The following is a 14811-nucleotide window of genomic DNA, read 5'->3' on the forward strand; positions in this document are numbered from 1 at the left end:
TACAATCAATTTCAACTGTATTAAAAAATTGTACATTTAATTTGATAGTTCTTATTTTAAAGAAATTTTAAAACTAAATCTACACATACTTACATAATATTTACATTTCTCTATGACCGATACTCTGGAGGCGAAGGTTTCGTTTGTAGCTTCAATTTCCAGCACTCTATTCTTGAGGTCCAGGTGATTCTTCTGAATGAAGTAGACATAATCGACACCGATCATCTGCAAAAATATATATTATTAAATACTATACTTATATTTATATTATATTTGCTTCTTTTTTTATAGTACACATAGTTAGGCGGGTGGGCAAATGGGCCACGTCGGGGTAAGTGGTCACCATCGCCTATGAACATACGTTTTAAGATTAACCATTCTTATAATCGTATTATACTTGTATGTATAATATATCTTCAAAAAAATTCGTTGCCTCGTTTGTGCCAAAGGGTGGCCACGTCGCCACTATTGTACTAGAAGATCGCAAGGGGTAACTGACCCCTGACTGGTATACCATTATTTGTTTGCCACAAGTCATCACCGAATTCCAAAAAAACATTTCGAGACGTCGTATGATACTGCACCATGATTATGCAAGTTCGCACACCGCCCACCAAACAAAGATGTTTTTGGGCACCAAAACGGTCGAAATTTTACATCATCCGCCTCACAGCCCTGACTTAAGCCCTAACGATTCTTTAACGTTCCCCGAAATTAAGCAAAGTCTTCGTGGTCAACGTTTCAGCACAGCTGAAGAAGCTGTTGACGCATACAAATCGGCCATTTCGACTACCCCCACTCCGGAGTTGAATAAATGTTTTAAAAACTGATTTGAACGCATGCAAAAGTAAAGAGAAGTATTTGAAAAACAATAGACGGTAATAATCTATTAGATCGTCTGTACTTATTTCAAACGACACAACTTAAAAGGCAGAACTCGTAGATACAAATAAGTCTTGTTTGTAAGTTTTAAGATTTTTTGAATTCTCTTTGTATATTGTACTTTGGGATTTGCTTTTAAAGATAAAAATTCTTTTTAAAAAATAAATTATTCTACCTTTTTCCTTATTCAACTATCTGCCATACTTCTTCTAGAATACTGATGACATTGCGTCAACTGCTTTAGATAAGAGTTTGGAAAACTAAACGATATATCAATACAAATTATCTTGTACTATCATCCAATTTCATGTTTTTTTTTAGTATTATACAATGGCTCACCTTCTTCAACAAATATGGCGCATCAACATTCAGCTGGCACCGCCTGGTCGTGTGGCGTTGCGAATCGTCTGCGGACCAGCTGTCCTCGGTGATCACGCATTCAATTACCACCGGTATCTGAGGACAGCTCGGGAACCGCATTTCATATGCCTGTTGACAAACAAAATTAAATTTCAATGTTTTTGTTAACAATAACAAAAGAAAACGATTATTCCCTTTTATAATATACTCAAGATACGACTATAACCTAATATTCATGATGAGACATAAAAAAGGTCTTCTGATAATACAGAAATTAGTTTAGAATTAAGTAACACATTCCAAACGGTAAAAGATTTCGTCACGATCATTATTCCTCTATTTTGTATCTTTTCTAAAGATTTTTAGCATTTACATCGTTATATATAAACATAACATTAAGGATATACATTAAATGGACATCGTCTTCCTATAAATCGTCACTCGTAATACGGGCGAGTAACACTAAAACAATGTTTACTGTCCAAATTGTACCGCAAATTTCAAGAAAAACTCCCAATTTGTTCCTTAATCGAGTTTATTTAAAAAAAAATACAACATATTGTAGGTATTGAAAAGTTTAAAAAAAATCATAGTGAATACATCTAAGAGCTTGTCAGCGAAATTTACGAAAACGAAATATTCAAATGAATGGAATTTATTACATCAATTTCGCATCTAAAACAAGCTTGGCGAACAGGAAATATAAAAACTTTCACTGATTTGTTTCGGCTATTAAATAAATAAATACGTAAAATAGTATAGCTAGTGAATATCTCACTGATGAGCTAAGCCCTCTTATCCTCGTGAGGTCCAATGGGAATTTGTGGATACAGGTGTGGTAAAATTTCACCCAGACACAAGAAGGTTTTCTCACGTTTTCCTTTACCATTGAGCACAAGGTACAGGTACAAGGTACAAATCTTAAGAAAAGATACAAATTAAACACAAATGCAATCTTCAGTTAAGATTAATGTATGACTGGGCCATCGGTTCCGAAAAAAATAAGCAATTAACACACTTTAAAAATTAAGACTTCATCATCGTCTCTACTAAAAATGGGTTCAAAATCAGAATTCAAGACGAGGGTGATTTTAATATAATGAAATTTATAGGATCTACGTAGTACAACCTTCAAACATATATCAACTATTAACATTAGTTGAAAATACAAGACTAATATTATACATCCAAAAGCAAAATCACTGATGCGAAAAATCCTAACGTATTTTAAAATGGTACTAAATATTTTTTTCGGCATTTCTTGGAAATAACGAGACAATGTTGTCGAGGACTCAAATAAATAGGAACCACTCTCCCCGTCAACCTTCAGCGCTGATCGCGAGGCGTTTAGTAAGCGACCTCGGAGCCACGGATATGAAATCGAGATTGGGCAATCCTAGCGTTTAATCGCATCAGCGTGTCCGACATTCCGTTTCTTTGATGTTGCGATAATTCGGCAAATGTTTTACAAAAGAAATGGTTTGTCTCGACGTACAAGGTCGATTGCTTTTACATAATATTCTATTGGTATAAACCTATTACATAATAGGCTAGTTGACAAAATTTGGAAATTAGTTTAAAACTATAGCTTAGCATCTATTTCACCCCAAAAATATACTATTTTAAGAAAAATAGGTTTTTTATGTTAGTATTTTGAGTTTTTAGAAATGAACTTGAAATTGACCGCGAAAAAGGCCAAGACTGTCATGGCGTCTTGAATGACGTCACACCTCGCGAAACAGCCGTGTTTGTGTATGACAGTCAATTGTGTTTTTTAATAAATAATGAATTCCTCGTATTATAAATAATGTATGGTGCCCCAATGTGAAAGTACAATGATAAAAACGCCAGACAAATTATTCATATACGTACCAAACAATAAATAAATACGAATAAAGTGCTTAAAAATGGCATGGAGGCAAGATGCTCTTATTTTGTCAACTAATTCCACAATTTATTTCTGTGAAGATCATTTCGATGTAAGTATTAAATACAACTTTATATATCTAGTTATAAATGTATCGTAAAAGAAATGAATTTAGCAAATATAATATATTACACATAACCTATAAAATGTTAGGACTAGAATAGGACTTTATGATTTGTTTGAGTTAAAATATTATTTTCGTTTTATAAAATGTAATAATTCAAACTCTTCTTATGTTTTTAGTTGCCAAATGATATGACTAATTATACAGAGTATCATATTATGGGTAAAGACACAAGTGCGCATGAAACCAGGTTGTATACCAACGAAGTTCGAATGCCAAGAAGATATATGTTGAAAAAACAAAGTTTGTCAATAATCGCAGAGTGTTTGAAAGATCCAGAACCAAGTAGTACCCCCAGTTTATCTGCCATAATGATAATTGATAGCAACAACGTAGCGTTCCGCGCTTGTTTCGCGAGGTGTGACGTCACGCAACTCTGATTGGTGTTTAATGTCACGTGATTAAATGCCTCATTTTGTCGATTTTATTTTCCAAAAATATAATTAATCTTTTATTATTTTTGTAGAAAAGTTGTTTTTTTATTTACTAATTATCATGGTTAATCATGAGAAACTCAAAGCCATCCGATTTATTATTAGTGGAAACAAGCCTATTGATATAGATCGAATTCAAGGTCACTGGCGAATTGACAAGTATTAATAGTGCTAGAGCTAATTTATTTAGTTCCTTAACAGTAATCTTTATTTATACATTTGTGTGTTTATTTACTCATTTATAAACTACTCTAGAGATGTATATTATCTATAATATGAGACACATTTAAAATAAAAGTTTAGTCACACAATTTTTGAATATTTTGTTTAAGTTTAAATGGAGAATAATCAAGTCTGCTGAGCGCTTCCGTGGACCGCTTAAATAGACAGTGTTACATGGACCTATGTGAATATCTGTATGATGGAATTCTATTTCTTTATAAAAAAAAAAGTTGGCGGACGGGCAATTGGGCCACCTGGCCACGATACAAAGATTGACGCTTTATGAAATGTTAACCACTCGTAACATCCCCAATCCGTTACCAACCAAACTATGATGCTTTGTCCCTTGCACCTGCAGTTACACTAGCTAACTCACCCTACTACTACTAAGTATACCTGTTTGGTGGTGGAACATATGATGAGTGGTTGCTTCCTAACCAAACGGGCCCTACTACGAAATGAAAAATTTATATCTGTTTAGTGCCACGCAAAGAACGCTAGTTATTTATATAACTTTTTATTAAGAGAAAAAACCGTTCCACGTGTTTCTTATTAAGCGAGCAATTACTTAAAAACTCCACATATATTTGATTAATATAAGAGTCGAGCTCATTTCAAATCCGGCAAACGAAAATTCCTTCTTAAATAAAATTCCGGTACAAACTAGAGAAAACCTTATGCATGATATTAAGTTTATTAGGGAGTACCTCCATGATATTTCATACTTACAATTAGACTATAACTTATAATTAGACTACGAGGGTGAATTAAAAAAACGTTATTTAATGTGCAAATTTTAGACATTCATTAGTCATAAGGAAATGATGCTTTCTCTTCCAAGTAAAAGTTTTAATTTTTCTCTGATTTTTAAAACGTGAAAAGAACAAGACGGATAATTACAAATTACTGTCAAACAATAAGCGTGTCACAGACGAACATACTTCGCACAAGAAGATAATTGAATTCAAACTTGTTATATTAAGTTTCGAACCGGTGGAAGTTTTTACTGGAACCATAATTGCAATGCTTCTTTCTATATTTAATAAATAAAGGGTATCTGTTTATTTATTTACGGCTAGTAGACGTATATATCTTACATAAGATCAAACGAATGTGATCTCGGCGAATCTAGTTCATGTCGTCCTTGACATTGACGCGCTGAGCGTGTCGGTATTATGAACAAGCAGACGTGTTACAGAAATCAATATTATCTCTTCGATTGCATATTATCTATATATAAAGTAATTGCAAGTGGATTTAGATTAACCGTAAGTTACATTGTCTGGAGTTTAAAAATAAGCTGAATACATCTAACAATAAAAGTCTAGAAAAGAACTAACTATGCTGGTTAACTTTATTATTCTTGATACTTTCCAAACGTGATACTAATTCACTAGTGTGCGTGTACTTAGCGGCCAAAAGTTGGCCATATTTTTTTTCGACATGTTCTCAGCTATGACGGTCAATGTACACACATTTATATATAAATAATTAAAGTAAAACAAAATTTAAGGCGCATAACAGCCGACTTCAAGGGTAATAGGGGCAATAAGACCCATGTTACGTTATAATAATTTGTATTAAACTAAGCTGTTCGTAGCATTGAGGAAAAAACGTACATAAGTTGTATTACCTTAACTTAATTTATTCCTTAAGAGGTTTGACACAGTCAGTCGGTAATGCGATACATAGTTCACCAATATATCACTTTCGGCAGCTCGTATTCAGTTGGCGATATAATCTTATTAAAATCCAGTCTATCTTATTAAATATATATATATATAATATATATATATATATATACAATATATATATATATATATATATATATATATATATATATATATATATATATATATATATATATATATATTATATACATATATACATACATTTAAATTGTGTCGTACTATAAACTATTGCGGTATTCACGCTTAACTACATTATTTTTGAGATTTGACAAGACAAATATGGACAGACAATTTTGTATACCAATAAAACAGTACGATATTCAAGTCAGGTACACGATGTCTGACATAATAACCGCATGTATCACACAAATATAGAATAGAAAGTGATCTACCGGAAGTCATTCAAAATTTACGTGAGATGAAATCCTAATTACTTTAATTTAGGCCGCGCTACACTTAATCCGGAACATTTGTAGCAGCTGATGTTTGTTTGGTGTATGATATATAGGATACATATAGAGAATATGATATATAATAGGTGTAGCACTATATTATTTAAATAAGAAAGATAATTGAAGTTCCGACTAAATTTGAATGTTTTAATGAAATCAATTTACCTATAAGTTTTAGTTTTAAAAAAACATAGGCGATAATAATTCTTAATAAAAGATGAAATGTTAATAGCATTAATAGTAAATAAGCTGAAATTCTAAATAAAGTATTTTAATTCAGTCAAATAATACTCAAGAATACCGGACACGGCCGTGTCTTCATAAATAGATATCTAGAAAAACCCAAAAATAAACACGTCATATATTTCAAGCTCAATTTGTTTATTTATTAAATTAATTATATATTCATCTTTAATACTACTAACAACGAATATAATGCCCTTCAAACATATGTGTTAATGCACGCTAAACGTGCAAAGAGACGCCGTAAAATTGAATCTCGAAATCCTTCAACGCTGCAAACCGCTGCACTGGTTCGATATTGACAGTGCAAGTATTTGCATTGTCCTCGTGTGTGGGAGACACACGAATTCGGTCTTGAAGTCCAAATTGAATTGTCGATCGTTATCGCAAGAGTTTCAATAAGTTATTTGTAGATTTCATGTTGAAAATGTATCAAATATTTTATATTTTCATTGTACGTCAGTGTCAGAGTTACTAGTAATGAGCTTTTAAAGTCGTTCGTACACATATAGAAAATTTCCAGCGGGCAAATGAAAATAAATATAAATTAAAGATAAGGTTCCGTCGCCTACGAGGCGGAAGTTTATCATTTCATTTTAAATTAAATCAACGAAGTATGCCTTCACTTTTATCTTACAAAAGATAACGCTTGATATAAACCTTGAGCAATTTAATTTGAGCCTTGAGCCATGAAAATTGTCAAATGCAAATTCATACAAAATAAAAAACGCAATTATAACATCGCTTTACAATTAGGAATAATAATTATTAACAAAAGTACTTATTTTGTACTATGACGAAGAAATTACTGGTTTATTCCACTGGAAAGGAGAACGAGGACTAATATGTCCCTTATGCTTCTATCTTATAAGTGCACTCAAGTATAAAATAAAAACACTTAGTACATTTGCTTATATAGATGAATTATTTACCGTATTGTGGAGTATAGCCTCCATCTTTCGAATAATCGTCGAGATTGTTAATTGTTTGACATATAACTAACATTAAAGTAAAGCGACTAATATACATCATGGGTCTAAATTGATGTCACACACTTTATTATAGCCCTCTCTTGAGCCAAACAAGTTCCTAGGTGCAAGCAGTGATTTCTTGATCTACGGTTTTATTTATTCTTCGGGGCCATCACGAGTCCACTTTCGCATGCTACTGTGACGCCTTGACGGTCGGCCCGCATATCACGGCCTTCAATTTTGGTGCTCCCCCTCGATTATCACCATTATTGACAATGAAGCCATTTACAAAAAATTGTATTTGAAAAGGTCTCGAGTTTACCGTTTCAATCCTAAGGTGTACTATCATCTAAAAAGCTATTACTTCTTGTCTTGTCTTACTTACTTACTATTGTTTACTAATAACACAAACATTCCTAAATAACTTTATGACAATTATACAATTTAACATTTTTGAATGTTTTCTGGGATCCTGATGCAGAAGCGTATGTACATTAACCCACAAAATAATTTAACTAACCCTTTCTAGCCGGTAGCGAACGAGGTGAGGCTTATTCCCGGTATTATTTGTCTGCTTAGCCGTATATGGACAATTCTATAACTCTAACGGCATCACGTGAGACTGACGTGTAATATGATAGGCAACCAACACGACCGTTACAAAGATCTGCTACAAATTTTTATTGTGTTCCAATAGAAAAACCCCGTGGGATTGCAAGACGCTGTCTTCAAAGAGATAGGTGGTTTGTTTACTTAAAATACTAAAACATAAACACCTGCATCACTTCGATTTAAATTCTTCGAAGTGGAAGTAGAAATAAATTCATCTTGCTTATCAAATATTTACATTTTGCTTTAGATAACTTTCTCGAGAACATTTAGTTATTATATCGCGGTAAAAATCGGCGGAAAACGAAACATATATTATATTGAGAAATAATTAACCGGTTTAAGTCAAGTGTAGAGCTTCCATCTCTTCCGAATATGAATCTATAGATGATAACCAATAAGAAACTCAGTAGTTACTTTTTTATGTGTGTGACAAAATTAAGAAACATTATGTATGTACCTTCTAAAGATATCTTACTAAAAATTTGTAGTACTAACTAGTTTTATCAATCACCTAACTGCTTGGTTTAGCGGCTACTATCAGGCTGTAGATCCTGAAGCCTTAAAACATTGATCTCATAAAAAATCATGGAGTTTTCTAGAACGAAATTCTCAATAGCGGCCTGGAAACACTATGAAATTAAACAGAGAGACACCTTTTGTTCCATATCCTTTTTATCTTGCTGGAAAAACGCTTTACTCGTTTCCCCAACGTGGAAGTGGGGGGAGGATGTGGGATTCGCTGGTAGCCTGGACGCCTAGTGCGCCCCGATACACCGGGATATCCACTGAAAAACCAGCAGTACCCTCTCCATAGACTAGATGAGGAATTTGTTGCATAAAAAAATGGTCAAAAGGTCGTAAGTCTTCACTAACATACTTATTTTCTTCCAAACTAAGCGTAATCTTTTGCTGTGAGAGACTACGATAATAGCTCAATGAGCCAACATTGAACCTGCGGCTTTAACATTTCTCGGCGACCTTTACTCGATCTGTTGACCTATCAATAGTGATAGCCATCCATATAGTTCTCTTGACTCATTTCTTCATTTAAGCCTATTTTTATTTCCATGTTACTTTTAAATATGCCTGGCGATCAACAAGGATAACATATAGCTTCTTGGAAAACTTTTCCGCTGTTTATTGCTTAAGATTAGCAATAGAATCGTTAACCTAGTTATTCAGCTACGAATTGTTAGTTATTTAGTTTGAAATCCGAATGATGCAACGCGTTCATTGCACTCAAACCGCAGCACATAAAAAGTAAGTAATTAATATTAAATAATATATTAAAACTTTTACTACAGAAACAAATATTTTATTCGGTACCTTTACTGATGAGCCGAGATGGCCCATTGATTAGAACGCGTGCATCTTAACCGATGATTTCGGGTTCGAACCCAGGGAGCCACCACTGAATTTTCATGTGCTTAATTTGTGTTTATAATTCATCTCGTGCTCGGCGGTGAAGGAAAACATCGTGAGGAAACCTGCATGTTTCAACGAAATTCTGCCACATGTGTATTCCACCAACCCGCATTGGAGCAGCGTGGTGGAATATGTTCCAAACCTTCTCCTGAAGGGAGAGGAGGCCTTAGCCCAGCAGTGGGAAATTTACAGGCTGCTTATGTTATGTTATGTACCTTTACTAATAGTTAAACGATATGCTTTTTCTTCAAGCTCTTATGAAACAAGGAAAACTGGGGGATTTCTAGCATATATTTCGTATCGAGTTTATTAGTATATTCAAGCGTTGCCAAACGCTATATGACACATTAGACGACATTATCTTGTTACTCCAGTTAATGGACCACTAGACTCTAGTAGTTAGTTAAGAAGGCTACACATCTCGAGATACTCAACATCAATGTACACTTTATTCAAGTAATTTCATAAAAGCTATTTCGTAATGTTACAGTATTGAATTAAATGTAAAACTACCACCGGTTAGAAAAGTAGATTCTACCCAGAATCGGCAAGAAACTGATTAGAAGAGTATCTTCTAACATTTTAATAAGATCAAGTACAATTAGACGTATGGAATATATGATAATAAGGAAAATCAACGTATACTATATGCATGGATTTTTATTATTAATATGAGTTATACGCCTTATTTATCAATGGTGACATGAGATTAAATTTTTGAATAGGCGAAATGGATTCTTATTATAGAAACGAATATCGTGCCCCGAGAATGATGTATTAACTTTGCGGACTCGGAAAGTAGGTTTTATTAGTTTACCTTTAATACTGAGCTTAAATGTCAATACAATGTTTTGGTTCGTCAAGAACTTTTAAATAAAAGATAACTGCCTATGTAAGGACGTGATCCTACGCCTAGACTTTTCCGGGCCTCTAATTGTAAGATTTAGACCATCGAGGCTGAAATCGGACATATTTCCTAATCAGAGCTAACCATTACATTTAGATGTTTATAGTGAAAACTGTCACCCATACCGCAATAATTAGCATCACAACTACGTCACCATCGGCGATAAATTAAAATTAATTTCTACTTCTACAGCGGAAATGACTCTTCGTTACAAATAAAACAATAAAATTGTTTGAATATACATTAGACTACATAAGATTATATATAAATATATGCGATATATAGGCTTACATGTTGCATATGGTTAAAAAGCTTGATTATTATATAAATTCCATCGCAAAATTTAAAATTTACACTTTATTTACACCTCTACTTATAATATTCGACAGAGAATTCTTTAAGTTTTCTGTCAAATAATGCGAAATACTGATAAACAAAGAGAATATCTCCGAAGAATTCATAGAGAATTCACATAAAGAATACATCAATTTAGTGATTAGAAAGAAGCATACAAAGTTAAATCTATGTATATCCTATGATTACGGACACCATGATAGCAAGTATCAAATACTATTAATCAGCTTACACTGTAAAGCGCTTAGTAGTAAGGATTCTCAGACAGAACGTCAATGGCCGAGCCCGGGTGATGTGGGATGTCACGTGGTACACATAACGCGTGTAAAGATCTTTTCACTCATGAAGACGCGCCCCTCCACGTTACTTTGTTATCGGTGTACTTAACTATGAGTGAGTTAACTACGTAGATACAAGATATCTTAGTGTGCGTGAGACGACTAAAAAGAAAGACAATAAAAAATTCTAATTCGATTATATTTGTTAAATTAGTTTTATTAAAAAAACATTTATTATGTAGCGCCTCTTTGTTGGTGACTTCCGGCATTCTACGAGATATTGGCGAGTAAATCTGACAGACTAAAATGCAACTAACAGATAATAGAACAGAATTTGTAAATAATTGTTTGTCTTGCTTACTGCTAAGGATAACTGTGGATTGAACATAACATCGAATTCGATTGCCAACCGTTATTGATTGGCACAATTGTATACACGAATTTTAGCTTCAAATGTATTAAGGTATTTGGACAAATTCAATAGGAACAATTGTCAATCTAATTTTATCAAGTGTTTACATTGTTGCAGAGATAAAACAATTCGCCGTCTGACCTCTTATCGTAATAAAGTAATTTCGGTTTATGTGTCACGCGGAATTATTGATAAGATTCGTACAGTTAACATAAAAACGAAACACAAATAGATCGTGTATAGTTTCTCGCTAATAATTCTATAAAGTCCAGTCATTATATACATTTTGAAATACAATTTTTTTTTATTTGTTTTAATAATTACTTAACTAATGTATAATGTGTATACTTGTGTTTGTTACAACTCAGTATCGATAGATGGCGCTGATTGAAAATGTCACTTTCTTGAATCGCGCTTTCCAGATATTCACTACGGGGTATAAATAATGTTACTTTTAGTGATTTTCCCGCCAATTGACGCTGTAGAAGCTACTAAGTCAATCCGAAAAAAAAACGATAAGTGATAAAATAATATTATAAGTGAGAACAGTGGAAAGCAATCCCTATTGTCTCCATTTTAAAATTTACATTAAATTGACGCGAAGTCATTACTTAAATAATATATGCTATTATAGATTTGCGAAAAGATGACGTTTTAAACGTATACGAATCTGCTATCGAAACGTTGGAAGTAAAATTAAAATGGACATAAGTTTAGTGAAATATTGTTGTATTATTATTGAAGATATATAAATCTAGAACTGTTAGTAGTGTATGGAATACGTAAATCTTAGAATTGTTTATCTTCATTCATCTTTAATGGACTAGACTGCAGACTCATCCACCTTTTGATCACAGATAATACTTCGGCGTAAACACAGTGCCATGTGTTATAATGTATATTTTTAATAAGTACCATTTATTAGCTTGATTATTATGTACGTAACGGAATCCTTTAATTTAAATGTCATTCACTTAAAGGCGTCCGCAATAATTTATAATTTAGCACACGTATTAAGAACTGACAAGACAATAGTACCTACCATATATATCTATATATATTTGTGTACTGGATATATTACTAATGTATTCCAAATATATTCGAAACGAACGATTCAATACAAAATCATAAAACGAAGAATCTTAAGATATTTTACGTATATTATCTTTCTATATTGTATTTTATCATATAGGTATTTCACATATCACCAATGCGCCACCAACCTTGGGACCTGCGATGGTATGTCCCTTGTGCCTGTTGTAACACGGGCTCACTCACCCTTTTAACTGGAATACAATAACAATAGGTCTTTTTTTTGGTGGTAGAATATATGATGAGGTTCGGTACCTACCAAGACGGCCTTGCACAAAGCCCTACCACCAAATAATATATGTTTACTGGTGTAAATGAATAATATTTTTAGTTTTTTTTTTTAATAAAAACAGTTTTAACATCAAATAATTTAAATATTTGTTCGGTAATAATAAGCCACGGTCTGTACACGGTTTCTGAATTATTATTTTAATAAGCTTCTCCACAGACTCGTTTGCTATTTTTATTTTTTGTTTGAGTTTATTTTGTTTTGTCTCGCTCCGTTAATTGTGATTTGGATTACATAAGTACTTATGAAACTACATCTATGATATATGATAACATCCAGTGTCGTCCATAAATATATATATATAGAAAAAAAATTGCCAGTATTAATATTCCGATCTCGTGCGGAATAAAATTAATTAGCCGTTTCTTTTCTGGCGACTGCTTTCCGAAACGGTGGCAGAGCTGAAACATTGACGGTTCATAAACGTTTTATTGTTAAATTTACTTAATCAGAATAAATTATTTGAATAGTAAAGTAATGACGTCGGTTTCATAGGTTTTTAAGAACCAAGTCTCGTTTTCCTTAAATAAAATTTTTACATATAAATTTATAATAACGTCCTCCTCAAGGCTTATTAGAAAGTAAATATTTCTTTATATATAACTTACAAATAGAGTAGATTCAAAATGGGGATATATTTTTCCTGTTAATTCATACTATACATCAATAAATCTTCTTGAGTTACTTATATATACACATGTTCTTGAATACATATACTAACATATAATGCGTTTTACAAATTACCTAATATTCCGCGAAATCGAATCGCACTATGTTTTTGTCGCGTTTTAAATCCTCACACCCTATCAAATGTGTATAAAATCAGATCGTTTTTAACACGCGAATATTTAATCGCGTGCGAGTATGCATAAAATATTTTGCTTATTAAATGGACACGTTGAATTGAGTATTCAATTTAAACATCCATAATATTAAATGACTCAAAACGAAAACAGTTATTTCTTAATACGAAAACAATAGTCAAATTTCCATTATTTATATCAAAACCGGTCCGGAGCGGACGGTACCGGACCGGTTCACCGATCAGGAAATAGTCACGACCGGCCTCAAATAGTTTTTATAACGGACACGTGAAGTGGCCGTTTGAAACAGACGAAAATTTGTGATAAGCGGTCCTTCATAATTAATTTGTAATAATATACCTAATACCTAAGGATCGTAGCAATTTTCAGCTCTATGCTAATTATAAATGACTATAACGTCTACTTTGACCGAACTAGCAGTAACTTATACTGTAAATACGCTCATTGAATGATTTCAATTACGTAAACAGTTGCCCGTCGTTATATTTCACCGTATAACATGCGCAAAAGCGTTTTGTAATAAAACATATCTACATGAAACAATAAGTAAATTAAAAATCCATAATCTAAACTTACAAATAAAACTGAATAGTTTGTCACAACGCATCGCATCTCAGGATCTACAAAATCGATATCCCCTTTAATTGGAAAAATATTTATAAATAACTTATAAACTATATTACATCACGCTGCGTTCCATGGGAAGCTGAAACGTGTAAAAAATAGTCTTTCTTTCGTATTTTTATTGAGGGCAAATGGTCACCAACGCCCATAGACACTGGCGCTGTAAAAAATATTTACCATTCATCGCCAATACACCACCAACCTTTGGTTCAAGATGTCACGTCCCTTGTACGTGTAGCTAAACTGGCTCACTCACCCTTCAAACCGGAATAGCACAATACTAAGTGCCTACTCCTGTTTGGCGGTAGAATATGTGATAGTGGGTGATACCTAAACAGAAGGTCTTGCACAAAACCACTACGACCAAGTGACGTCATAATATCTATAATAAAAAAATAAAACAATTTAAATCTATACAATTGTTCTAAAAAAAAAACGGCTCTTAATTAAATTAAACTGTGTCATACATATTATTACTTACATGGAAATTAATAAAAACAATGCTGTATTGTAAATCAAAGAACAAATATCGTTTATGAATAAAATTAATCGTGTACGTAATATATGTAACGCGCTAAATCCATTTAAATAACAATAATATTAAAACCCAGCTAAACGTTTGATCACGCGCGTATCAGCTGACACGTACCGACGCTAATCTAGACTCATCGGAGCACGTGATCACCAG

At 32.9% G+C, this 14811-nt stretch overlaps 1 protein-coding gene across 2 annotated transcripts in view; it reads right to left on the reverse strand.

Annotated features, from left to right (window-relative positions):
- The window catches only part of LOC125068074 (protein real-time), a 65407-nt gene that overhangs the window by 34545 nt on the left and 16051 nt on the right, over positions 1–14811 (reverse strand). For both annotated transcript variants that reach the window (XM_047677064.1, XM_047677065.1), the window contains exons 2-3: positions 1222–1371; positions 94–225 (exon numbers count right to left, since the gene is read on the reverse strand). In XM_047677064.1, coding sequence (XP_047533020.1) covers positions 94–225; positions 1222–1371 — 282 coding nt within the window. The remainder of the gene's footprint in view (positions 1–93; positions 226–1221; positions 1372–14811) is intronic.

The sequence above is a fragment of the Vanessa atalanta genome, chromosome 13, assembly GCF_905147765.1.
Source record: "Vanessa atalanta chromosome 13, ilVanAtal1.2, whole genome shotgun sequence".
In the NCBI taxonomy this organism is placed as follows: domain Eukaryota; kingdom Metazoa; phylum Arthropoda; class Insecta; order Lepidoptera; family Nymphalidae; genus Vanessa; species Vanessa atalanta.